At 40.4% G+C, this 25,414-nt stretch overlaps 3 protein-coding genes across 6 annotated transcripts in view; 2 read left to right on the forward strand and 1 right to left on the reverse strand.

The window, feature by feature from the left end:
• Positions 1-1,667, forward strand: part of spty2d1 (SPT2 chromatin protein domain containing 1) — a 5,970-nt gene extending 4,303 nt beyond the window's left edge. The window contains exons 4-6 of the mRNA XM_005737722.2: positions 481-725; positions 817-894; positions 1,032-1,667. Coding sequence (XP_005737779.1) covers positions 481-725; positions 817-894; positions 1,032-1,125 — 417 coding nt within the window. The 3' untranslated portion in view covers positions 1,126-1,667. The remainder of the gene's footprint in view (positions 1-480; positions 726-816; positions 895-1,031) is intronic.
• Positions 1,668-1,737: 70 nt separating this feature from the next.
• Positions 1,738-6,284, forward strand: uevld (UEV and lactate/malate dehyrogenase domains). Of its 3 annotated transcripts, none has more exons than XM_005737701.2 (12): positions 1,738-2,579; positions 2,781-2,865; positions 2,949-3,014; positions 3,143-3,306; positions 3,393-3,534; positions 3,621-3,715; positions 3,852-3,957; positions 4,238-4,408; positions 4,494-4,658; positions 4,934-5,021; positions 5,153-5,276; positions 5,418-6,284. In XM_005737701.2, the coding sequence occupies exons 1-12, from the start codon at positions 2,541-2,543 to the stop codon at positions 5,580-5,582; spliced, it is 1,410 nt and encodes a 469-aa protein (XP_005737758.1). In that variant the 5' UTR covers positions 1,738-2,540; the 3' UTR covers positions 5,583-6,284. The 3 variants fall into 3 exon arrangements, with proteins under 3 accessions (XP_005737758.1, XP_005737759.1, XP_005737757.1); XM_005737702.2 differs by having other exon boundaries at positions 1,738-2,369; XM_005737700.2 differs by having other exon boundaries at positions 1,738-2,185.
• LOC102211989 (TBC1 domain family member 3F) lies at positions 5,828-25,180 on the reverse strand. 2 transcript variants are annotated; one of them, XM_005737698.1, is made up of 14 exons: positions 25,117-25,180; positions 15,345-15,418; positions 14,905-14,990; positions 14,670-14,709; positions 14,463-14,543; positions 14,007-14,108; positions 13,805-13,914; positions 12,533-12,581; positions 10,905-11,025; positions 10,611-10,705; positions 10,299-10,364; positions 10,032-10,131; positions 9,463-9,615; positions 5,828-9,360 (listed from the first exon to the last, which is right to left on the reverse strand). In XM_005737698.1, exons 2-14 carry the CDS (start codon positions 15,408-15,410, stop codon positions 7,973-7,975), a joined length of 2,457 nt encoding a protein of 818 aa, XP_005737755.1. In that variant the 5' UTR covers positions 15,411-15,418; positions 25,117-25,180; the 3' UTR covers positions 5,828-7,972. The 2 variants fall into 2 exon arrangements, with proteins under 2 accessions (XP_005737755.1, XP_005737756.1); XM_005737699.1 differs by lacking the exon at positions 25,117-25,180 and adding an exon at positions 21,608-21,657.
• Between the last annotated feature and the right edge of the window lie 234 nt (positions 25,181-25,414).

The following is a 25,414-nucleotide window of genomic DNA, read 5'->3' on the forward strand; positions in this document are numbered from 1 at the left end:
TGTGTATATATATGAGAGAGGAAAAAACAACTTCCCGTAACCCACAAGCAACACAATACAAAGGAAATTGTATTATACATTGTGCACACAGTAATAAACCCATCAGCGTAATATTGTGTTGACTGCTGCAAAACAGCTCTTACCCACTGGAGCATGAACATGGGACATCTGGGGGGTGTTACATTGTGTCTGTGTCAGGACACTGACTGTGGATTGTTTGGACCGTGTGGATTGCAGGGTGGGGTCTGTGTGGAAAAGCATCAATTCCAGCAATCCTAAGCGGCATAGGCTAGAATTATTATATTATATTATATTTAAAATTGCTAACATTTGCTAACAGCCTGAAAAAAACACAACAGTCTGCTACAGGGCAAAGGGTTTGTTTGCCCAACTGAATGAAGTGTCAGCAACACTCACAGCCTTTGTCCTCATTATTGTGTCGCAGAGCTGCGACCTACCTCAGACAAAACATAATTTCAGTGTCTTCTCCCTACTATGTTTATATTGAAAAGGGAAAAATTTGATATGCCGCATTTTGAAAGTAATTTCTATATTCATTATCCAGGACCGATGCTGCCACCTATCACATCTGCATACAAGAGGAAATATGAGGATGAGGAAGATGAGTATGACTCAGAAATGGATGATTTTATTGATGATGGAGGTGAGGTGCAGGAGGAAATTTCTAAGCACATAAAGGAAATCTTTGGCTATGATCGAAGCAGGTAAGGCTTGTCACTACATGGTCTGATGTAAGGAAAAATCCATTTAATTGAACTGAAAATCAAATTCTATATTTGTTTTCAACCTCTGCAGATACAGAGATGAGAGTGACTATGCACTAAAATTCATGGAGAGCAGCTGGAAAGATTTGCAGAAAGAAGAAGCTAGGAGGTAATAAGATTTTTTTTGGGGGGGGGGACCTCAGTTTCTTTTTCTGTCTGTGTGCCATTTGTCCATAGTGGTCTACTCCTTTAAAAAAAAATACAAAGTAATGTTTTGTTCTGTATTTCTGTGATTTGCCACTTTAGCCTGAGAATGGCTGTGCAGGAGGATCTGGAGGAGGAAAGAAGGGAGGAAGAAGAGCTGAAAAGAAAAAACGTCAAGAGGAAAAAAATGAACTGAGGCCTCATTGTTGTTGAGAGGAATAAAATAAGATCATTTTCTTCATTTTGCTGAGAGATGCAACAAAGGGATATACAAAACCCAGTGACTGTCCACTTTGGGTGCTTTGTCATTGCTTCTCTCCCTGAGATTAGATAAAACCTAGCAGCATCTCAAGAAAACTGGAGAGGAAGAATTTTAGTAAAAGAAGGCTTAAAAAAGACAATATGCACAAATTATTCAGGCACTAGGGTTAAAGTTCTCACATTGTCCTTTCTTATTTATTTTACCTGCTGAGTGCAGGGATACCTACAGTCCCATCTGTTTAAAAAACAAAAAAGATTGGCATCAACAACTACAGTAATGGAAAAGTGTGATTGATTTCTTTCTTTCTTCTTTCTTTTTCCTCTTTTTTAAAAAACAAACAAACAAACAAACAAAACAAAACGCTAACATGAAATGTTATATAAATGATGACATGCTATTTTTGAGGCGAAGTTGTTGCATATTTTTCCAGACTTTTATTGTAAACTCAGTAAAATGTAGACGACATTACCATTTGATACTTTGTGTTTTATCTTTGCAAGGATCTGACTGACAATAATGCATTAAGGCTTTTGTTTAGTTTTATGTCTGCATTTTCAGAGTATGACAATCTAAAGCTTTTTTTGGACTGCAAATGCAATGCAGCAGGTAGTCAATGTTTTGCTTTGTATTTCTGTGGAAGAGAGAGCAAAAACGATTTCCTTCCCTAAATTGTGTCGAGTATTTTTGTTTATTTTATTTAAAGAAACTGGCATGGTCAGTATGTAAGGTTGTGCTCATACAGTGTGGTAATGGCGTTACATATCTTTTTGTACCTGCCACTTTGCCGTAGTTGATGTCACAAGTGGGCGGGATCCGTCTCCCTGTGTCGCCTGACTACTCCTTAAAGTTTGCGGAAGTTTGTTCAAGTGGAAGCAAAGTCTCAGTCTGGTGGAAATCAAAAGAAACGAGGATTATTTTTTTTATTTTATTTCGGGGAGTCGTGCTTTAATAGATGGACCTCACGTCAGAGCAAATCCAGCGGATTCTTTCGAAGGTTAGTGATTTATTACGAGCTGCTTCGAAAGATCCTCTTAAGTTAAAACTCAAAACATAATTGCCGGGTAGTATAGCAGGCTAGGTTAGCTGCTGTCTCCCTTCACTAACTAGCCGAACCAGCTCTGTTACTGAAGTCTGAGAGAAACCTGGATGGCAATGAGACGGGAAAAAAGAACAGAATGGTAACTTATTTAAAATAGTAATGAGACAGGAAGGGCAATTAAAAAGTGCTAAACTGAGCTGCTTTCTACTCGTGTCTAACTTTGCGTAGACTGCAGTATTATTGTGCTTCACTTATTGTTGTTTGTGCCAATGAGCATTTCCATTGTAGGTGTGGAATACAGCAATACGCAATGACCTGTTGGACCCTTCAAGAAAATGTCAATATAAAAGTAATTGTTGGGTGTTTTGTTGTCAGAATAAATGTACGATGACAAATGTTCTTACAGCCACAAATAAATTAATGTAAATAAAAGATTACTGTAATGACCCAAATCTGTAGAGAACTGATGTGGTACAATATACCTCATGTGTGTAATATATAACCCAAATACGAAACAGTTAAGTCTTCCTTCTCTGCCCCCTGATATTAGTACAAATTTCGTGATGTTGCTGTTGAGGAGTTGGAGAAAATCAATCGTATCTATCCTGGGATGACGCTATCCACAGGCACATACAGTAAGTTCTTACATTAAACCCATTTACTGCTGACCTTCGCACACAAGAACATTAAACTTATACCATCTTTACTGATATTTCAGCATTTAGTGACAGCACCCAAAAAGACCTTCTGAAATTAACTGGCACCATCCCGGTCCAATATGAAGGTATGGCTGACCCAAACTCTTCTCACTTGCCTCCCAATTTTGATAGAAAGAGTTGTATAATTTAATAGCATCACTAATTTGAGCATGAGGTCATAATTTTGTACTGACTGAGGTGTCTCTGTCCAAAGGTCGCTCCTACAACTTCCCCATTCAGCTGTGGCTGTTGGACTCCTTCCCATTCACTCCTCCCATATGCCACTTGAAACCCACTTCTAACATGGTCATCAGAGAGGGCAAGCACGTTGATGCCCATGGACGTATCCACCTACCTGGCCTTCACAACTGGGATCATGTAAGATCTTGTACTGTCTGGTTGAAATTTAAAATTAAAAGCGGACATGGTGCTGAAATGTTGCTGTTTCGTTTCCTCTGTAACAGCCAAAGTCATCTGTGGTGGGTCTTCTGAATGAGATGGTTACCAAATTTCAGGAAGACCCTCCATTGTCCTCAAAGACCACAACAGACAAGAAAGATCCCCATGAGCTCCTGGCGTTTGTCTCCAATTTCCGTATCAGTGATGGTGCAACTCCTAATATATAGTTTTATTATAACTGATGATCACTAATGAGACAAGTAGTTCATAGTGATGGCTTTACTAAATTTCAGGTGGAATCAGCCATCACGATCAACCAATCAACAAAGTCTCAGTTATTGGGGGAGGAGATTTAGGAATGGCATCAGTGATGAGCATTTTATCCAAGGTAATCACCTGATTTTATTGTATTTTTTTAAATAAACTGTTATGTCATACAATTATTATTTCACCAGCTTCAGATGTTAGCAATTCCTATTTTACTATTCAGAAGTGGTTTATCTTGTTATTTGCTTTTCATCCAGTGTAAAGTGGATAAACTGGTTTTCATTGATGTCGCTGAGAGTTCCACCAAGGGTGGCAGTACAGATCTGGAGATTTTCAGTCTGCCAAAGGTTGAAGTATCCAGAGGTACGTCACACTGCACCATCAAATAACCCAGAGATGCTTCTTTGCTGAGTCACCAGTGATGTCAGTTTGATTAGAAGGGAGAGGACTGGCACTGTGCTTGTGTAGAGAACATATTTGATGACTCATCAGGAAAGAGGAAAAAGAAAACATTTGAACAAGAATGGGAATGCCACAGTCAATGTTTGCTGAATTAACAATGCCTAAGCTTTGTGTTTTTCTTTTACAAGTTTTGCTGTGACAGGTCTGCAGGAATTAATTACCATTGTCTCTGCTGTGCTAGATATCTCAGCCTCTGCAGGCTCCAGGGTGGTCGTGGTGACTGCAAACGCATGGAGCAGTGAACAGTCGTATGTCACCGTGGTACAGACCAACGTTGACTTGTACAGAGGAATAATTCCCAATCTGGCACGTCTCAGCCCTAGCGCAGTGATGCTAATTGCATCACAACCAGGTCGGTAACAGCAGCAGACACGCCTTCTACTGACTGCTCGGCTCATTATATAACTAACGTACGGTCACTCACTCTCTCTCTCCAGTGGACATAATGACCCACGTTGCTTGGAGGCAGAGTGGCTTGCCTCCAACACATGTGATTGGAGCAGGGTGTAACCTGGACTCGGAGCGACTCAGTCATGTCATGGATATCAACCTGAACACACACAAACCAGCCTGGGTCATAGGAGAACTTTCAGATAACAAAAGTGAGCCAGAAAGGACGGACTGACTATTTAAATATTTGTTGGTTTTTTTTTCCTTCAGTGAGTTCCTGACCTGTACACTGACTGTTTTTCCATTTACAGATGTGTCTTAACCCATTTATTCACCTCACGTGTTTTTCCCCCCAACCATTTCAACCATTTCAACCATAAGCAGTAATGCTGCACTACCGGTTCAACTTGTACTTTCTTTCTATTCTAAGGACTTGGAAAAAAACACCAGTCACCCAAACAATTACGTTTCTGTTTTTGTCTCACAGTTGCTGTGATGAGTAACTCTGGGTTGAACTCCAGTGCATCACCTGAGATTGCCCAAGGATCCAGCTCTACCAAACCACTGTTAGACAGGTACTGGAATGAATTATTATAACTTTGAACAAAATGTTATAATAACTGTAAAATATTATAAGTGCATTTTTGATCAATTAAGTAAATATTTTTCTTTTTAAAAAATTGTTTATTTTAATTTGTGCCTGCAGAGCCTTTGAGATCATGAAAAATCGAGGCCAGCGGTCATGGTCGGTGGGCCTTTCTATCGCCGACATTACAAATAGTGTCCTGACAGATAAGAGGAAGGTGCACTCTGTCTCCACACTTGCTCAGGTAGCAACACTAAGTGGCTTGTTATTGAAGCAACTAATTCAAATAATGTGAGAGAGTGTGAGTGTGTAATGCTTTCAGGGCATTGTAGGAAAGGTCATTGATTATCTTGTTCTAAAAAAAAGCCTTTTCTGTTTACTTTAGGGTTGGGGTGGCATAGCTGTAGAGGTGTTCCTCAGTCTGCCCTGCATTATGGGAGTAAACGGTTCCACACGCCTAGCTGGAGTGTCACTGGGACAGGAAGAAGACTCCAAACTAAGGAACAGCGTTACCTCCCTTTCCAACCTCATGGCTCAACTTAGGATATGAACGATACGAGCGGTGTGGGCGTAGCTGTGCTACTTACTACCCCGTCCTCAGCGGGTGGACTGTGTCTGTGCTGAGGTTGCATGTGGTTTCTCCTTGCACTAAGGTTTTTAGGTTACAGGCGTTACTTCTATTTTGAATTTATATAAACCTAATCACAGCATTTGTTCATCCATTCTCCTCAGTGTATAGCAAGTCAGTCAATACTGTCAATGTACAGACAGCATTTTGTGTTCCCAGTAACCACATCTATGACAAGCCGTTTATTTTGTCTGGGTAAAAATGACAATTTGTCATAACTTGATACATGAATGTACAGAAACTTTCTGCAAAAACATAAACTTGTGACGCTTGTAGCCTTTAACTGTTTTGTCAAGAACAACCAAAGTTGAAGGCAAGAGTGCACTTATACCTAAAATGTATGTTTAACCCATTCCAACAGGAGAAAAATCAGGGTGGCTGCAGATAAAATATGAAGTACGAATACTATAGGTACTGTAGGATGCTGGCGTTGAATCAGTGGATTATGTTGGAATGTTCTTTCATATTTAATATTAAGGAACTTCTAAAGGTCTAAATTTAAATCTCTTGTGCCCTAATGTACTTTGTGTAAAGGAATAAATAAAAAAACTAATTTAAGCACCTTGATATTGAGGTATATACACTATATGATACTGTGGGGTGTGCAATAAATATCTGAAAGCAGTTGTGAATTGTCTTTGCAGAAAAGAGGAGAGAAAAAAAAAAGAACATAACCTGGGTTTGTCTCTTTATAAAACTCATAGTTGCATAACTGCACAAAAGCTTTGGTCTGAGCCCAAATCTCACTGATGCCAAACAGATCCATAAAAGGAGTACTGATCCACAATTGGTGGGCAGGTCACATGACAGAATACTCCAGCAAGCCAAAATATACTTGTGTGGGAGCTAAGGTCCAAGTTGTTAGACAAGAATGTACAGTGAGTCTGCAAACCTAGACCAAAGACTTTAGCACTAATTTGTAATTCCATAAAAAAAAACCCCATTAAGAACAGCAAAGTCTGTAATAACAAATGTCAGTGCAAAAAAACAAAACAAAACCCAAAACTGATGTTTACATACAATGTCATAATTGTAAGAACATAAACATGTTTGACTATACAGTAGTTCCTTGTATTTTATATTATGGCTCAACTTCCATTTCTCAAAAAAAAAAAAAAGTCCTTATAGCAATTAAATAAAACACTAAAGTCACCAATAGCTCTAAAGTATGTGAAGAAACTCAGATGAATTTTTCTTCCTGGTTTATATCTGTTTTAAACAGTGAGATATGGGATTTGCTCATGTATAAGTCTCTGAATATGTGCACATTCATAACCAAGAATAAAAGGAAGAACTATTAACAAGCAGAAGTAGTTTCCCAAAAAGCATCTCGGTCTTTGAATCTATTCTACCACTGAACACTAGATGGCGCTACTCTCAAAGAAAGTGTCAATGAATTTTACTGAGAAACTGCTGATGTGATGGAATAAAACCTCATTTTAGTCTTTCCTTAATTAAATTTGATACATGCATGTATATATACACAGTACATTATTGCTGTGAGATCAAGTATTAGACAAACAGATAACACTGGAACTATTACTTTGAAAAACAAAAGCATCCAAACAAAGAAATTAAAAAGACAAACAAAGTACCCACTGCTACCTGCCTGGGAAATAGCTGACCTGACCAGGCTTCATGTGATATAAACTTCAGTATTTAAAGCAGAGAAGTATCACATCGTTTCATATTGCTGCTGGTGGATACAGCTTTAAACTCTCTGAAAGGTTTGCCTGTGCACTGCATTAGTGGTCCTTTTTTAAATCAAGTACTGACCTAAAAATTCTGTAAAGAATAATAACAGTTTCTCATTACAGTTTGATATACTGTTAGATATGTGAGCCTGCTCACAGTTTGATATAAATTCAGCATAAATGTACAGGCTTTGGTTGCAAGGTCTCATTTGGCAGCCTCAAAGCCCTTGTGTTAGAGTTGCAACCCTCAGTGCACAATGATAAGGTTAAGACACTTTGTTGGGACACTGTTAAACAGAGAGAAACAAACCAATGGTGAAATGCGCAGGTTGTATGGACAAACAGTCTGAAAATTTCTTATTACAATCCAAAAAACTGAAACCTCATTTTCTCACATGACAACAAGAGCAGGCAAGTTAACACTTTTTCTGTGCAGCCAACAGAATTTAAATACAAATTTGACACCACTGCCCATAAAAGAAGGTGCAAGAATCTAATACACGAAGCATGAGCACATGAGCACACGAGCGCACACACACAACAAATTTAAAACTTACTGGCCTTTCACCTTGAAAATGTCTTTGAAAACTAGACAAGCAGTAACATTTGTATAACACTTTAAAATGTCACCGACTTGGGCAACTGATGTCCACTTTGAGGCACCCTGCAAAAGTCTGGACTGGACTGGACCAAAGCTACTCCTACTTCTGACTGTCCTGAGGATCTTAAGTGAGTCGGAGGTGACCCGGTGTACAACAGCGGTGCTGGGAAGGCAGAATGGTCTCTGGGGCCCCTGGAGAAAGGCTTAGAATAACCGGGTGACATGGCTTTGTGCGGGTCTGAACAGCTGGCAGTGGTGCATTGGAGGGGACTAAGTCTGTCGGCAAAACTAGGTGGAGGAGGGGCAAGGATAGGATCCTCCACCCAACTGCCCTCTCCTACATATTCTGGTTCTTGTGGCAAACTGGGAAGGGCACATAGTGAGGGAGGGGAAGCAGAGTGATGCATGTAGACAGGAGGTGGAGGCAGAGGGTACACAGCAGGGTCATATTCTCTGTTGTATGACGGGTTGTTGTGCAGGCTAGGAATTTCCTCAGGAGTGGAGCTCAGCACTCTTTCTAGATTACGGTCATCTTCATCAACCTCCGAAAGGTTGTCATACTGTGAGGTGTTAGAAGGCCGTCTATCTCCTGCAGATACCGGGACGTATAGAGAGACTGGGAACTTGGTTGGCTTTGGGGGAATTCTGGGAGAGGAAGACGAATCTGTGAAGGCACGATTGGGGGAGGGTTTTGAGGGCAAAGGTTTTTTCTGCATAATGTCAAGTGATGTCAGAGGTTTAGGGTATAGTTTTGGGGATAGCTTAATTTGATTGACCAGTGGTGAGGCTGAGCGGGGGGAGTGAGAGCACTGCTGGATACCCGGGCCAGTCCTAGCTCCCAGATGGGGCGAACAACCTCCCAGTGGCATTTGGGCAATCTGGTTAGGGAAAATGAAAGGTGGAGGTGGTAGATCAGGGAGATCCATGATTTCCTCCTCAGCTTCCACTGTATGCATATCCAAGGGAGGGGGCTCATAGGGTGGAGGCCAATCCACAGGTTCGTCTTGGATCTCTGTGACTGAGGTCTCGTTTTCCTCGTTGCCCCTCTCTTGACTAACTGCTGGGAACAATTCCTTAACATCTCTCCTTACCCCTACTTTTGGAGGGATCGGAGGATTTCGACAAGGCCTCAGAGAAGATGGTGTCCCTTGTGTGTGAACCACAACAGGGTCTGGTGAAGGCAAACTAGGTGTGTTTGGCCTGGAGAGGCTTCTTGATTCCTGGGGCTCTTCAAGGGAGGGAGGCTGATGTGGGGTGATGCCAACTGTTTCCTGGGTATCTGTACTGGGCTGGCTCTCAGACTGCGGACTTATTTTGACCTCCACAGAAGAGTCAGGCTGCAATGGGAGAAGGAGAACTGGTCTCTCTTGACCCAGAGGCTTCTTGGGTAACTCATCTGACTTGGCTAAAAAAGGAAACAGAATTTGTGGGTTATTACAAGACAAACGCTGTAGACAAAGAAGCTTAGGATGGGGGGGGGGAGGCCTGTAAAAGAACATAGGTGCACCTGGAGGAGGCTGGTCCAGCTTTTTACTGCGTAGTTCAGTCATTGCTGTCTGCAACTGTTCAACTACAGCATCATCAGGCATGAAGAAAGAAGCAGCCAGCTGCTCCTGAAGAAATTCTCTCAGGTCCTCTAACTGAAGTTTCTGCAGGCGCTCTGATTACACACACAATACAGACAAAGGAGGAGCAAAGTAATCTATGAGGATAATCTCCATGAGGTGAGGAATAGAAATGTTACTGTTAAAAAGAGTAGTTAAGCTCAGATGTAATGTTTAAAGATACCAAGTAAAGAGATGCCAAGTAAAGAATTGGCCTGTTAAAAGAGTTGTTTTGCAAGAAATCAACCAATGTGCCGAGCCAGTGCTAGAGTATGCCACCCAATGAAAAATCAGCTTTTGATTCTTCTCCACAGCAACCGACTACTTCTGTTATGTAAGCCATCCAGTTAGGAAGCAGCCAACCGAGAGGAAGCGTGCGATGTAATCCACACAGTAACACTCACTCGTGTAGCAACAGCAGCCGCGGCCGTATCTAGGGATAAAGCGCGGCATGGCACAGCCTCATACTCACTTTTGTGTAACTTGAGGATAGTGTAAGCCATAGCAGATAGCATCTTCTCCCCTTCCAATATGTAGATGTCCCATAAACGCAGGGTGAGGGTGAAAGGTGTCTGTTAATTTAAGAGTCAGTCTCATCAAAACATAATAAAACTGCCATAGGTGTAGTTCTAATTTAAAAATGAAAGTAAAAGAAAGCATTGTGAAGCACTCATTAATGGGACTAGATATAACCCCCCTGAAAAAACAGTGAAGATCTGGAGGAAATCCAAATACTCACTCTTTCAATGAAGCACTGCAGAAACCATTTTGTGGTGTAAATCCCTGTTGTCATCTGCTCCTTGTCCTGTGGAGCAGGAATGAATGCGAAACTCTGCCTTAGAATTTGTTTTCAGTTATAAATCTCACTTTCCAAATACCCTGGAATCTAAGATCTGCAACGTGCGGTCCTTTGCAACATGAATTAATCAAAAAAATGAGAAATGACCTGATTGTTTGAAATGAGTCTGAACTTCTAAGGTTTCAAAGAGCTCAATTACTCTTGTGGATGGAAGGATGGATGGAAGGCATCAGTCATCAGTCTGCTACTCACCAGGTGTTTCTTGAGCTTAGGCAGCATTTTGGACAGGATTAGCTCATGATGAGCCTGGAAACGGTGCAGCTTGGGAAATCCCGGGATGAAGAACCCTAGCAGGGAGGGAAAAAAATTAGTCAGCAGACTATAAATTGTGTATGGCGATAGCAGAGATGTATTATATACAAATTAAAGAGAAAACGATTACTAAAGTTAGTAAAGCATCCTTATATTTTTAATTGGTTTTAAACAGTACAGTTACTTCCCAGACATTAATTAGCTGTGCTTTCCTGTTTCCCATCTCTGTCTCACCGTGCATGGAATGCTTGTTGTCGGTAAGGAGTTGGGACAGAGCCCAGAAGGCATCCTCCTCATTCAGGTACATGAGCAAGATGGCAGCGATCTGACTCATCCCCTGGCAGTAGCTCACCTCCTGGGGGAAGACAGGAGCAGAAATGGCTTTAGTTAAACAGAACGGGCAAATGAGAGGAAGTATTCATAATTTAATAGAGAGCACACACACACACACGCGCGCACACAGGCTAAGAAATGAGGGAACAGAGAGCATCTGAATGTCTTATGAGGTCTGAAGACAGACTCTGGAAGTTTTACTGTACACAACAAGATGTAGTGTTGGTATTATCAGCACTTCAAACCTGGATTGTACAAATATGTACACTAGCCAATCAAAGACTCTCAGTAATGTCATGCATCCAGCTTCAATTACTGACAATATGACTTCACAATGATTCAGTGACTTAAACTAAACTAGCCCTTGGCAAGCACATACATGCAAACACAGACACATGCTTAGTATTTGTCCATATTAAGGCTGATTTATTGTGTAGCTACCAACGGACACACCAGAATATCCTTCCGAAGAAAAGCATAAATACAGTTAGGGTTATGGCGAGGTTAAACTACACATTCCCCACATTCTTCACTACCATCACATAGGCAAAAAGAACAAACATGCCTCCCCCCCTCCATCTCTCTCTTCCCTTTTCTCTCTTGGCTCTCCTACTGACCCAGTTTCTTCTGAGCAGTGTGTGAGAAGAGGGGAAAAAGGAAAAAGGGAACGACACATGCCCATTTCCTCTGGCTCAAACACCTCTACCACACAGGAATCGACTACAAAAACCAATCAGAAAAACAGACTTTGGCTTGCCTGCGTGTGGTATACTCTTCAAAAGTCTATTGCTAAATTTCTGCTAGTTGAAAAGCGTAGGAATATTAAAATCTGTTCAATATGAATGCAAATGATAGATGTAAGTGTTCAGACACAAGATACAAATGCATACGAGTGCTGGTGATTCTGTGCATGTGTGTAAACTCTGAATTTCACCATGCAAAGAGAAACACTTGGAAAAATACACTGAGACCCTCAAGCAGATGCATGAAAAACTCATTATCTCTGCCTTCAGATCCACAACTGTGATTCAAAGACACTGGTGCAGAGACACTGTTTAGATGACTGCTAAGTGAAAAGTAACCAACTTGGCTTCTATGAGAAATGAGGATGTGAGGTTTGTTTTTCTAAAAGCTGTGCTTACCTGGAAACAAGGCATCCTCTTACATTAAGACAGAATAAAATCTTAGAACAAAAGACAGTGAATTGGCTTAATACTTGTCCTGAAGCTAAAATATTGTCAAAAGGGGAAGTTGGTCTAATAGTGTGAACAACGGTCTATCTGCTACACTGTGTTGCTGTACAATTAGGCCAAGCCAGTCATAAATAAAAGATCTCTCCTAAGGCTTTAAACAAGAGTGACAACAGATGGGTCTGGATAGCTCGGCCTGTTTTCCACTGTACAGAAACTAACACTCTTGATGGATGTGCTGCTTGTTCCTGTGCAGCTAGTGTACACAAGACTCCTCCATATTATGCAACACAATGTTACCGTAAGTACGGACACAGATACACGGACAAATTTGCTCACCGTGTTGTAGACAGAGTAAGCAGCTAGTACGTGAAACAGCGCCTGTTGCCTGGAGAGAGAACAGAGAAGCCACCAGTTAAAACAACCAAACAAACTGAAACGCTGTGTTGGAGTAAAGCGGTTCAATTGAACCAATTATTTTATCCACCCAGTCGCTTAATCAACCCTCAGTATTGTTGCTACACATTTAAGTCTTAATGTGTGACAGGACTTCTTTTATGGCTGAAGAAAAAAAAAAAAAGACCAAAAAGATAACTTTTATGGTTTTCTTTTCGTAATGACCTTGTGAAATAGAGAAGTATATATTTTGTTCATGATATGTGAAAATATGCTGTCATATATGGAAAGCCCCACAGATGGTTCCAGAAATTACATCTGATTACAACTGCTTCAGACCTTGAACACAGGCAGCCAATGTGTGTAGGCTAATGTGTACAACGTGCACACGGCGTAGGGATAGTAACAGATCTAATGTACGCAGATGTAGATAGGACAATGCCCCCACAGGCTTCTATAGTAAACAGATGTCTTATGGACAGGGACAGAGACAGGAAAGGAGCTTTAAATAGCTGTCAGTTTCGCAGTGTGTGTGAGACAGCTGCTGACTTGCAGGGAAGGAGTGGGCAGCCAGGCAGGATGGAGCGGTGTTTTGGTCTATTTGGACTCGGTGGCTTTGAATTGGAGGGGAAGTACATTACAAAGGGCAAAAACAGAGCACTCAGTTACACACTCAGAGTGAAGAGTAACACATAACAGCGCCTTGCCCCAAGCAAATACAATGAGAAACACAAGAAGGTATTTAGTGTTTGGAAGGTAAGTCTGTGTACATTTGGTGATATAAGTTTCTGTTGTTGCAGTGGTATTACAGTACATGTGACGCCAGCGCACATTTCTGTATAATGCCATTTCCTGTGGGGCTTTGCGCACTGACAGGAAGGCTAATAAAATGCAGAGAGGAGGAAACCACATCTTTGGTTTTGTGTGTGTGTGTGCATGGCACTGTGTGAGTGCGTGTGTAAGTGGGGAGGGGACAGGGCTACTGCAACGTTTAGGTCAGAGGTCACACCCTGCAGGAACCTCTGTCAGGGGAAACCTGGACATGTGACCTGACAAAACAAAACAAAAATACCTGACAAGGCCACTTGTAACAAAAAAAAAAACAAAAAACAAAAAAAACAACCAAGGTTTAACAGTTTGTATGTGTGTATAATGTGTTACATGTGGATACAATGAAATACTTCAGCTTCCTCCTGAGTGAAGCTAAGAACTCACTTGACTCCAAAGCGATCCATGAACATGATGTGGTTCCTGAAGGTTCTGTTAACATCCAAGTCTATCTGCTTAATTTCTGTGGAGAAGTTACGAGCCTGCTGCTTCATTTTCTGGATAACAGGGGAATGACATTTCTGTGTGTAAAAACCAGGACACAGTTTCTCAAAATCATAGAAAATTGCCAACAATTTTAATAGCTTACCTCATATTTACCATCTTGTTTCACCTTCTCTATGTCTAAAAGCAAGGCCCAAGCTTGTCCTCTAAGTTGGAGAGGAATACCTTTATATACACGCTTCGCCAGCTGAAACAGATGTGACAGAAACACATGAACACAGGCTCTTCATGAGGCGGCAAAAACAGACAGAGGGACAGCGTCACGTTTGAATGCTTCTTGAGGTGTACGCCTTTTAGCTCTCTTGATTGACACGGATTCATCTCATACACTCATGTACTTGTTTTTTTTTTTTTTATCCATCTCCTCACGATAGTCTGGTAAGAGGAGATGGATAAAGGAGTGAGCTGTGCTTAAAAGAGGAATGGAAAACAGATTATAAAAAGAAACAGAAATAGTACATCAGATAGCCAAGCAGAAAAAAGGAAGCATGGGCTAAATTAAGACATGTTGGTGTCTGAATGTTGATGGGTGACTATCGACCTTTTCACTGCTCTTGTATTTGTCCCATTTCTTCACCATCTTCAGCCATTTCTCAACTCGCTCGAGCTCCTGCTGCTTTTGCTGGAGAGAAGAAAGACAAAACAACATGTGGTTCAGTGCATGTGAGAGTCGGACATAAATAGATCACTTGAAAAAGGTAAAAATATGGTAAAAATATGAAGTAGCTATACGTTAAAATGTTCATACCTTTTCTTCAAGCACACTTGGTGTTGGAAGCTCTTCCTCACTGGAGAAGGGCAGGAATACACAATATGTATCAAAGCGGTAGATTAAGAGAGTAATCTACATTTTATAATGATAAAAAAAATCATCATAATCTGAGAAGTAGCATAGACAGAACGATGGGACCAATTCAATGCAAGGGAATGTGCACAAATTTAAAAGAGTGCAAGGTAGAGACCAAAGCTTCAAATGTACTTACTGCAGGAAGCCAAAGCGGTCTGTGATTTTATAAATGCTGTAGTCAGCATCCTCCCACGGATCAATACTGACACCCTCCTGCCTGCCCTGAAACACAAACAGTTCAAATCATGCATATTTGGACAGATCCATTATTTTCCTCTTTAAACCCTGCGAGTCAGTGCACTACATTTTAAATTAGGAGCCTGAGACATGAGCACATGCCTTGACATTTTCTGATGATGTTCTGCCTTCCTGACAGATGCAATTGAGACTTAGCCCATGCAAAGGTAGGGAGCGTGTGAATGCTGATCTGTCTAGTATCCTCCAAATGAAACGTGACAATCTTCTGTGGCTACACCTCTACAAATGCATTATGCTTTGCAAAAATATTCTAAGTGTAACCACAAATTGGTCACTATGGAAATGTTCACAGTCACAGGTTTTCCTGTAAACACCTACCTTGTCATATTTAGAGATGATTTCAGCCCGTTCTTCTGCTATTAATGTGTCTATGTCCTTCTTCATGTCAAAATCTAGAAGAAAACACACAGAAATAGATTAAGAGAGTAATCTCTCTTAGCCTGTGTATATGCCAATGCATTGGCATATACATTGGGCATGTGGAAGAATATTGACCTAATATTGAGGTAAATATTGATTTACTGCTGATTGGTATGGTAGGATAATTACACACTTGATCCATGATATAAAATGTTGCTTGAATGTAAAAGAGATAACTGTAACATAAAACTGCTACAATCTCCTTGCATTAAACTTAACGAGATCCCTCCATAAAAATATGACACATACAGAAATTGTGGGGTAAACAGCCTATGAGTGTATGCTGGAGTTGGTAGAGGGCTTGAAACAGCACGAAGCAATGCAGCGCAGCAGCGGCACTGACATGTCAGAGCGAGTAGGAAATTTCGAAATTTAAATATGGAATATAACGGATGAGGCATGTTACATGTTTATGACGCAGTGCAGTTAGAGTTGGCTGTCTGAATTAGCTTGCATGGTATTGTCCAATGCAATTCTTCACATTGACTTTTTGAAGAGTGTTTGTTTTAAAAAGGTTACACAGGAAATTAGTATAATAAGTAAGCTCTTTGGAATAATACTATGTTATACTGATTCTCGACACATGCAGCCAACAGAAACCTCGGGCAGTAGATCTTTCGTAGCATGCCAAGCAGCAACAGGTGTGAATGCACCTGTCATCTCACACAAAGACCCTTTAACTTTTCCCTGCAGACCCTTACTCATTGTGCTGACAGGAGACATTGCATTTGAAGCGATCTACAATTCACAAAACGTACAAGTTCAGGATGCAATTTGTTTCTCAGGTGTCTTCCCACACACATAAAAAGGTATCCAGTGCTGCTGAAATATGAGCACTTCTTGGGACTCTCCTACAATTAGGCCTAATAATGGAAGAGGTTTGCCACAGTAGAAACAGGTGCTCAGTGAAACCAGACCTCTGAACAAATGGACTCTGTTGCTCTTTGCTTTCCTTTTCAAAATTTCCCTTTTCTCATCCACCTCAGCTTGAGCCATTTCAGGGTTTTGATGGCATCAGCATACTTTCTGAACAGCTGTGTAAACCGTCTGTGAGGTGAGCTCGGTAACCAAAGTCTTATCTTACCTATATCACATGATCAGATAATGTGGTCTTACTAGTGTATTTATCATAGGCTAAATAAGTCGTAAAGAAATAAATTAATAAAAAGCTGAGCACGTTAAGGCAACTATTGTTGTGATCTGGTGCTATATAAATAAAACTGAATTGCACTGAATACTTTAACTATGCACACAATGTTTTTTAACATCGGAGCTGATGTGTGGAGTGTCATGGCACCACATTGTAAAGCTACATAATTGTTTTTCTTAATTAATCGAATTTTTAAGCCCTCTTGATTTAATTGTATTTTCACAATTATCAAAAGTTTAATTTATGTTTCTCTTCTAAGACATGCACTGAATTTAAGTGAATATCGAGGACTAATCTTATTTTAATGCAATGACTTAGTAGGAACGTCACACAACACGGATGTGTAAGCAAGGTTATGCCAAGAGAACGTGCTCTGTTATTATGAGTTCAGCTTTAATGGTACTGCCCGTGAAACCTAATTCAAATGCATGAGGAGTTAATTGATTTATATGCCAACAACTTTAACCCTTATGGTCATCAAAGTGAAGATTGCTTTACTGCATTTTCACATGTTTATAAATGTAAGTTGTAAATGTATAAAATATATATATACACACTCCGAATATGTATAACATTTCATTATGCTTTGTACAATGGAATTTTACTTTTTAAAAGTCCTGTTTGCTGAGGGAATTTCTTTAAAAAATAAATAAATAAATAATTAAAGCATCTGTCGGGCTTCATCATTAGGTCTCAGATGCTTTCTTCCTGTGTTGAGTCTCCACACTGCTGATAGCATTGTTTTTGAGCCAGGAAGAAAAGGAAACTAGTGACTGCCACTCCTTCAATAACAGGTTCAAGGAAAACTACAGAAAGAGTGGGACAAAATTCTTCTTCCTCCAGCCATTAAACAAATATTTCAACTCTTTCAGACTTGGACTGTGTGATCAGCAAGAAAGATTTCAGTAAAACTGCAGTTGATCTGTCTGTGTAGGTTCTCAGTCATCCAGGTCAAAGTAATCTAAGGAGCTTGGAAAGAAAAGCGACCGGACTTCTTTAAGTTTTCTGAAGACGTTTCACCTCTCATCCGAGAAGTAAGATCATATCACACTAATACAACTGGTGATTTGCTTATGACTCATAAGCAAAATACAAGAGAAAACAGCTGAGGCTACATCCGTGGCTGCATCAAAGTAATTTACTTTACTGCCCTTTTTAAGTGGTGAACACGAAGGTGGTTACTTGTGGTCGGGATCAGGGTGTCAACAGATGGAAGCTCAATGGAAAATCTGATTAAGCAACTGAGAAGGTCACCAAGTGGGAGAAACCTCACACGAATATCACACCTGGGGGAGTTAATATGAACAGGGATGTGTCGTTTGTCTAACTGTGTAGAAAACAGAAGGAATGAATAAAGGTTATGTGTTTGAAAGAAACAAAATCGGCCGCTTGAGATAGTGAGAAGATAGTGAGCAAACAGTAAGCTGGAATTTGAGATGGTTAACACGGCTGAACATTCAGAAGAAGAAAAACAAAACAAACAACTGTATGGCTACGTTTTGACAACCATGTTGCTAACAGGGTAGAAACTAAGGCTTAGATGACATCATTTCCTGTTATGACATAGGGCTCTAAATTAGGCTCACATATATAAGCTCACAGTGCACAGTTGTAACCACAAAGAGCTTGCAAAGCATTCTGAGTCACAGTCAGCTAATTACAAGGTCTTCAGCGGTGATGCCGTGATGCGGCAGTCAAAACTTCCTTTACTGATTTATCACTAACATTTCCTATCTCTAAATGTTGCTCACATACTCTAAAATGTCATGGATAAAGCCATAACCACCCTGGCTTTTGCAAGGAAAAAAATTAAGCCAAGTAGCTTTATTTCAAAGACTTACTGGTAGCACACTTTTAAACAGCTCTCCGCACTGAAAACCAAAAGGCCATTTATAGTTCTATCAGCTAACTGCGGTTCAAAAACTAAAAGATATATTTAATCTCACAGGAAACAGAACACAATTCTCAAATGTTATTTAAACATATTTCTGTTTCCCTTGGTTTCTGATCATCTCTCTTTTGGCTTATAATCAATCTTAATCCGAGCGGATTCCGATTTAAGACAGAGGATTATACAAGCGCCAAGTAAGAATGAAAGCTTGGGATTACAAGTAGTCTGGCAATAACTTACCGTAGGGCCATGGAAACTAACCACAAGCGCTAGACTCCTATTTAGATAGAGACACGATGACATATTTGCAATATGTGCATGTGGGTTGATATCTTGAACTGAAGCCTTCAAGTCAAACTACCTCAGACAGTTTGTACCAGCACAAGGGCAAAAACACAAGGGAGACGAGCTGAGGTCAAATTTGGAAATACTGGAAAAAAGTTGACTTGAATCCCGAAGGTCAGATTCGTTGTTAATATCCGATATTAATATTGTTATTAATATCAAATTTTTACGTTAATGTATTTTATGTGGCTGTCACTCAAAACACTAACCTCACTGCTGATGGCGACGCAAAGCAAAAGACGCCAGATGTTTCGTTCTTTTGAGCACACGATTAGTCAGCGCTGCATGGTCAGCCAAAGGACACTCAGATCAGACAAGCTTGAACCATGCACCACCTCAGCCTGGTTACCTTGCAGAGTAAACTCTCACACTCACTCTTCAGATGCATATTTTATTATAAACATGTACTGTAAACCACCACTGTTCCTGCAGAGGATCTTACAACCTCACTGTCAGGGTACTAATAAGCATGAAGTGTCAAAGACAAACACATTTTTAATGAGTCACGACTAAGATGTAAATGATCTAAATCTGATGCTTTATCAAGGGTTTCTCACTTCCCTACATCAAATGAAAAAGCAATTCAAATTAAGAATATGGTGGAATTATACATCTGTTGCTTAAGTTTATAATCGTATTAATTACTACAGTCATTAGCAGAACAATTTATGACAATTAAATTGAAAGAATGTCCTGTGGTGCATTCCATTTCCCCTGTCATTACATTAGCTCAGTGGTGTAGCTTTGTGGCGGCTGTGAAGAACAAGTATGTCATTCTAGTTCAGAGAAGGGAAGCTTACAAGCAACCACATGGCTTTAATTTCCACATGAAGAACGCTCAAGTCCCAGATGGCAACAGAGCTCCAGTTTTGTAATGGGTGTCAGACACACAGTGTATGCATGTAAGCACGGATGTGTCCAAGAGAAGCAGAAAAAGAGCTGGAAAAAGCAGACAGACAGCAACGGCCACGAGGTGCCCTCCCTACTTTAAGCAGGGGCGAAGAAAGATGATCATCCAGGGTCAAATTAGATGGTAATAGAGGCCAACTGAGAGCACTATTAAGAGATGAGGAATGTCATAGAAAGCTTAGAACCTACTTAGAGAACAGGAATCATTATTACAACAAACACAACAGTGACTATTTTTGCCTCTAAAAAAATAAAGTTATGAAACCTCCATTAAAGCAAGACCAAAGCAGCTGAAACAAGATTATTGTATACTCAAGGTGAGTTAATCAGAGAGAATTTTTCCTAAGTACAATATAATGGACATTTAGCTACCAAGTCATATTTTTAGAAGCCCCGTTTTAACATGCTCAAAATATGATCACATTAATATAAAAAACAAGCTCAGATATCTCAGTATCATCAACAGCTTCTATATATGGCTCCATAATAAAACATGTTTGGCAGGTGTGATGGTGCATGGACAAGAGCCATTTGTTTCACCGTGCCCATGCCAGTAGCATTTTTCTCAAGGCTTGCTCATAGTGGCTACTGACTCATAGCAAAGTAAAATAAACTGTGTACTAAATCTTTTCTTGACTGAGCTGAAGCAAACAGCAAGTCCATACTAGGAATTCAAAGGACAATTTGAGACAAGAATAATACCACCCACCTTAGGCCACTTAGAGAAAATCTTACTTTTGAGAAGCTATGGTCTCCTTAACAAAAGATTCCCTGTCTTCCTTACTGTCTGGGCCCTTTCCCCCGCCGCCCCATCTCACTCACTTTTTTGTAGTGTTTATGCATAGAAAATACAGACACAGACGTTGTGGCCCAGGGGGAAACATCCAGAGCTCAGGGACTGAGAAAAAGCACAAAGGCTCAGAATAGCTTGCTGTCCCTAAGGACTTTTTTTGTCCTGCTGCACTCTATATTACCCATGTCCCTCTGCCTTATCATTTTTCCAGAGAGAGCCACACAGAACATAGATTATACCAACATTACTCACCATCCAAATGTGCCCTTTTTCCTTTCATGACAAAGAAAAAAACAAGATGGAACAGGAGGAAGAGGGCTCACCTCACCTTGTATCACTCAGACTGAAAGCAGTCTCTGTTCATTACTGTGGCTTGAGAGCAGGAAGGGGGGGTCTAATTATAACAATGACCACACAAAGTTTTAGATGCTAGAGAAGCAAGCCCATCGCAGGCCTGTTTCCCAGAGTGCAAGCAATTTTTTGAGGAGTGGTATGAGGAGGACAAGAATGTCAAGGGAAGAATATTCATAAACACAAAACCTCAGATCCTGCAGAGAAAGCCACATTCTCATAAATGGATCCTCATCTTAAGAAAGACACAGTCACAACATAAGCGGTGTAGCTAGAAAAAAAACCAAAACCCAACGTATATCCACACTTTAAATAACTACTGTTGTGGTAATGTTAGTAAACTCATACGTGAAGCTGAATGACTAATAAACAGAGAAAAACAGGTTTAAAAAAAAGCAATGCTTAAATCATGCAGATGATAGACAGATCTCATATTTAACCATTTACAAAAGCATCTTGCTGCACAACAAGCGTCCTTCACTAAATTAAGAGCAAACGCTCAGGTCACATTACTAAGTTCAAACATAACCTCTGATACAGCTTCCACTCTTTACAAACCATTATATTTTGCCCACCACAGCACAGTGCTAGGTTTTGGAAAGCCAAACAGATTAAATAATTCAAGAAGGTGAACACAAAGAGAGGATGTTACCCAATGAGGAAGAGCCGACCACGGCCAAAGTCAAAAGCTGAAGAGAAAAAAGAAAAAATGCCAGGCTTACCGTTACACACGGCGCGTGTGATTCGGTCAGTTTTAATGTTGTTTACAAGGACAGAAAGAGAGGATTATGGAAGGGGGACAGCATACACTGGAAGGACACTTAAAGCAGTTCAGCAAAACGAGGTTAAGTATTTGGGGCAAAAACTAATTTAAAGTGGCATCTAGAAAAGACACAAACAGAGCCAATCATAGAGGGGAAATTCCAAGATGGTCCGTTTTAGCCATTCTACAAATGTCAAAAAACAAACAAACAAAGATTTCAGCTATTATCCCATGAACCGACCACTCGTGTCCTCATGGGTGTAGCAGTTTTCAGCTTGAGTGACAATTTACAATCTCAACAGTGGTGTGACCTCAATTTCACTAATGACGGAGTGTGGGAAAAAGAATTGGGATCATTTATAGACAAACTAGCTCATGCAACTGTCAAAATGAGTTCTCGCAGAAACCTAGTTTCTTGCACCATGATTGTGATAAAGTAACATACTGATCAAATGCTAAAATGCTGTATTTGAGACTTTAGGATTATAATAGTGTAAAGTAATCTTATTACACTGGTATCTATCATCTATTTGCCCTCCTATAACTGCCTTCTTAATATGATCATCCTTGTGTATTAATATAATTTTAAAAGGTGCTAACAATCGCAGTCTTCATAAAAGCATCATAAATGCCCCACTATTCTGAGATATTCACAGACTATACTATTAAGTTCCAATCCACTGGATGACTTTGGCTTTTCTGTGCAGAGTTTTCAAGTTCTTTCTAGGAGTGCAAGCACAGGTTTGGCAAATGAGGAACGCAAGTTGTATGTAGGTGTGAGTGTGACTATGTTTGTCTGTATATAGCCTGTAAAAACACAGAAAAGCTATTCAGGGTGTGCAAAGGTCTATTACGCAATGCATGGTGACACAAACTCCAGGATCTTGTCACCCTGAAAAGAAAAATGTAGAATACTAATGGCTGGGGATATTGAAATATTTTGAGGAAAATCTTACTCATTTCTGTCCAAAATAGCTTCTGTGACATCTACCCTACCATAGATTATGATTGAATAATACTGTCAGATGAAGGGATTTTGACCAGCCCATTTGTGACATCTCGACCTAGCATGGCCCACAACACAATGTGCGAGACATTTTCATACAGATCAACAAGCAGTGTTGCTGCTTCTGGTTCTGATGTAGCTCTCATTTGAAATAGGCCGGACAGCTTTAAGCACAATACAGTAAATAAAAGAAAAACAAAAAATTAGACATTATTTTGTTGGTTGATAAAAACAGACCAACACCTGGACTTGCCTCAAGTGTGCCTCGGAACAACTTTTCATAAACATAGCTATAGCCTATACTACTAAGCCCCCACACGCGATATGGTACACCTCCCCAGCTCTGACCACGATTACATTGCAACAAGATGATCAGAGATTACCTGTAGGTGGTTTAATCATGTGACAAGGCCACTGAAAACCTTTCACGGGTTACACTATTGGGGTAAAGTGTTTCTTTTTCTTCTTTCTTTAAAAGGCTGGCAAAAGGCTTCACTATTCGGTGCTTTTTGTGACACTGGCCCATTTGTAAGCCTTTGGAATCTATCATAAAGCCGCCATTCAGACCAACAAAAAGACTATTGTTGCTTCTCTGCTGTAATAATATTATCCCAACAGAAAACAATGCAAACTCCTGGCTGAAAACGAACATGTGAACCATAAACAGACGTAAATGTTGTATCAGAGTAAAAAAAAAGAAAGCGTCTGTGTTTATGGTTTATTTGACTAAAGCCAATTATGATCCTTTCCTCCAAGTGCTAACCAAGGGATTTACTTATTATCTATAATACCGCAGAACATACTACATAATTGCTTTTAAGTCTGCTAAGCAGGGATATAAAACAGCAAATTTATAAAAGCTTAATGAACACATCAGTGTTCTAAAAAAGGCAAATTCTAGTGAGTCATTAGGAAAAAAAGACAAGGATAATAAAATAAGGGCTCACATGCTCTGCCTCACATGTGGCTGACATCCTGCTTGCAGTCAGAACAATGTTTAAAGGGAAAAGTTTTACTCACACACATATCCTAAAGTCATCATGTGCTGTTGGACTCTAGATCAAATTGACGGTTTGAAAACGATGAGATCCACGTAATATTCATTTTTGAAAATGCCATGCCCTATCTGTAAGTGCACACAGATTTACAGATTTATTTTTCTCATAAGGGAAAATCTAATATTAAAGGGTGGTTGACTTATTGGGACTTGATTTATTGCTATCTGAAAAGCTTTACAACATAAACCAAATGAAATCAGTTCTTAACTAAAATAATTAGGAACAGATGCAGGAGATAATTAAAGAGGCAGGAAATTGTGATGTATGGGTGGGGTTCTCACAACAAGAAGCAAAAACATAGAAACACCTTTCTGATATGAACAGAAAGCAGCATCTTTAAAAAAACACAGCTGTGAAGTGTGAAGTGTGTGTATGAAAACCTAATATAGCACTGACTTAATACGCCTGTACAATACTTCTCATGCTATTACCAAGTACATATTTAAATTAAAGAGGTAATGTGCACATTAGCAATATGCACATCTGTAATATGAGTCTGCAATCCTACACAGGAGAGCTAGAGCTGCTGGACATCTTTCGCTTGAGTCTGTCTGTCTGTAACCTCCCCCCACTCCACATTTGAACCAGCCAGACTACCATTAACCTTCCAGAGGGGGGGCCAAACACGGTGTAGCATGACATACAGACCAGCTACTGGCCTACTTTCGGATGCTGGAGTCTGCTTTCTGAGTGGTGGGATATTCAGAGTAAACCCCAGCTGGCTCCAGTTAAAAAACTATGTCGCTTTTCGGACATAAAACGACAGGACATTGTGTCGAACACAACTATAGTTCCCGATTTTGACACTTCTCTCTACTACCTGCGAAGCATACATTAACACAATGCGGAACTTAAAGATGGTAAGAGCGAAACTGATTAAGAAATGTCTTTGCTTCGTGAGAAAAAACCCCAGACTAGTGGTGTTCGGGTGAAACGCCAGATAATTAAGGACACAGAGTCATCTTCCCTGTTCTTAAACACTTGTCTTGTCACGGTTAACACGTAATTTAACAGCTGGAAAGCGCGTGAGAGTGATGCAAAATCAGAAATTCCCAAAAATGAATACCGCTCCTACACTTCTCTTAACCACAGAGGGTTTGCGAAGTTAGCCAACTTCTCTCACCATAAACCGTATCTGTTCCCTAAAAAAAAAAACCAAAACATTCACGAGCACAAACCTTCACTTCCATTAACGGTTAACACGAGCGCTTTCTAACAGCCCTGCACGTGCGACTAGTTTTAAAACGAGTGAACAGGGGTTCATTTACTGATCTCTAGCTGATTGCGCAAGTTGTGAAAACATAACAGGACAGGAAAAGACAAACGGGTCGTTTCGTTACAAGCGCTAATCAGATGGAGAAGACAACACAGTGTGTCAGGGACGCTAAAGCTGTCTCTGCTCACCTTTTGAAGTGACTTCTCTGTTGCCGCGCTGTACAAACTACATCCACTATTCTCATTCTCTCCCTCGCTGCGAAGGGGAGCTGTCACACCGACGTTGCCACCGCGGTAAAGGCTCGTCCACGAGTGTCGACTACCTCCGCTCAAATCGATGTTGGTCAAACGGACAACCCCTCCACCCCTTCCTCCCTCCTCGCTCAGCCCTGCTCCACATGCCGCGAGCGAGCGAGCGAGTTGGCTGCAGCTGTCTGACAGGCTCCACACCAGTGACAGCGTATGACGCACGCGCATGAGCAGCCGT

The sequence above is a fragment of the Pundamilia nyererei genome, unplaced genomic scaffold, assembly GCF_000239375.1.
Source record: "Pundamilia nyererei isolate P.nyererei 1_Seehausen unplaced genomic scaffold, PunNye1.0 scaffold00078, whole genome shotgun sequence".
In the NCBI taxonomy this organism is placed as follows: Eukaryota; Metazoa; Chordata; class Actinopteri; order Cichliformes; family Cichlidae; genus Pundamilia; species Pundamilia nyererei.

What these genes read in the sequence shown, in the direction of transcription:
- uevld (XM_005737700.2), top strand. Translation starts at nt 2,144, where the DNA reads ATGGACCTCACGTCAGAGCAAATCCAGCGGATTCTTTCGAAG. An exon ending in TCCAGCGGATTCTTTCGAAG is followed by an intron (nt 2,186 to 2,780) that starts GTTAGTGATTTA and finishes CCCTGATATTAG; the next exon opens with TACAAATTTCGTGATGTTGC. An exon ending in GCCTTCACAACTGGGATCAT is followed by an intron (nt 3,307 to 3,392) that starts GTAAGATCTTGT and finishes CCTCTGTAACAG; the next exon opens with CCAAAGTCATCTGTGGTGGG.
- LOC102211989 (XM_005737698.1), bottom strand. Translation starts at nt 15,410, where the DNA reads ATGAAGAAGGACATAGACACATTAATAGCAGAAGAACGGGCTGAAATC. An exon ending in TATCCTCAAGTTACACAAAA is followed by an intron (nt 9,616 to 10,031) that starts GTGAGTATGAGG and finishes GTGTGTAATCAG; the next exon opens with AGCGCCTGCAGAAACTTCAG. An exon ending in GCTGGACCAGCCTCCTCCAG is followed by an intron (nt 9,361 to 9,462) that starts GTGCACCTATGT and finishes TTCCTTTTTTAG; the next exon opens with CCAAGTCAGATGAGTTACCC.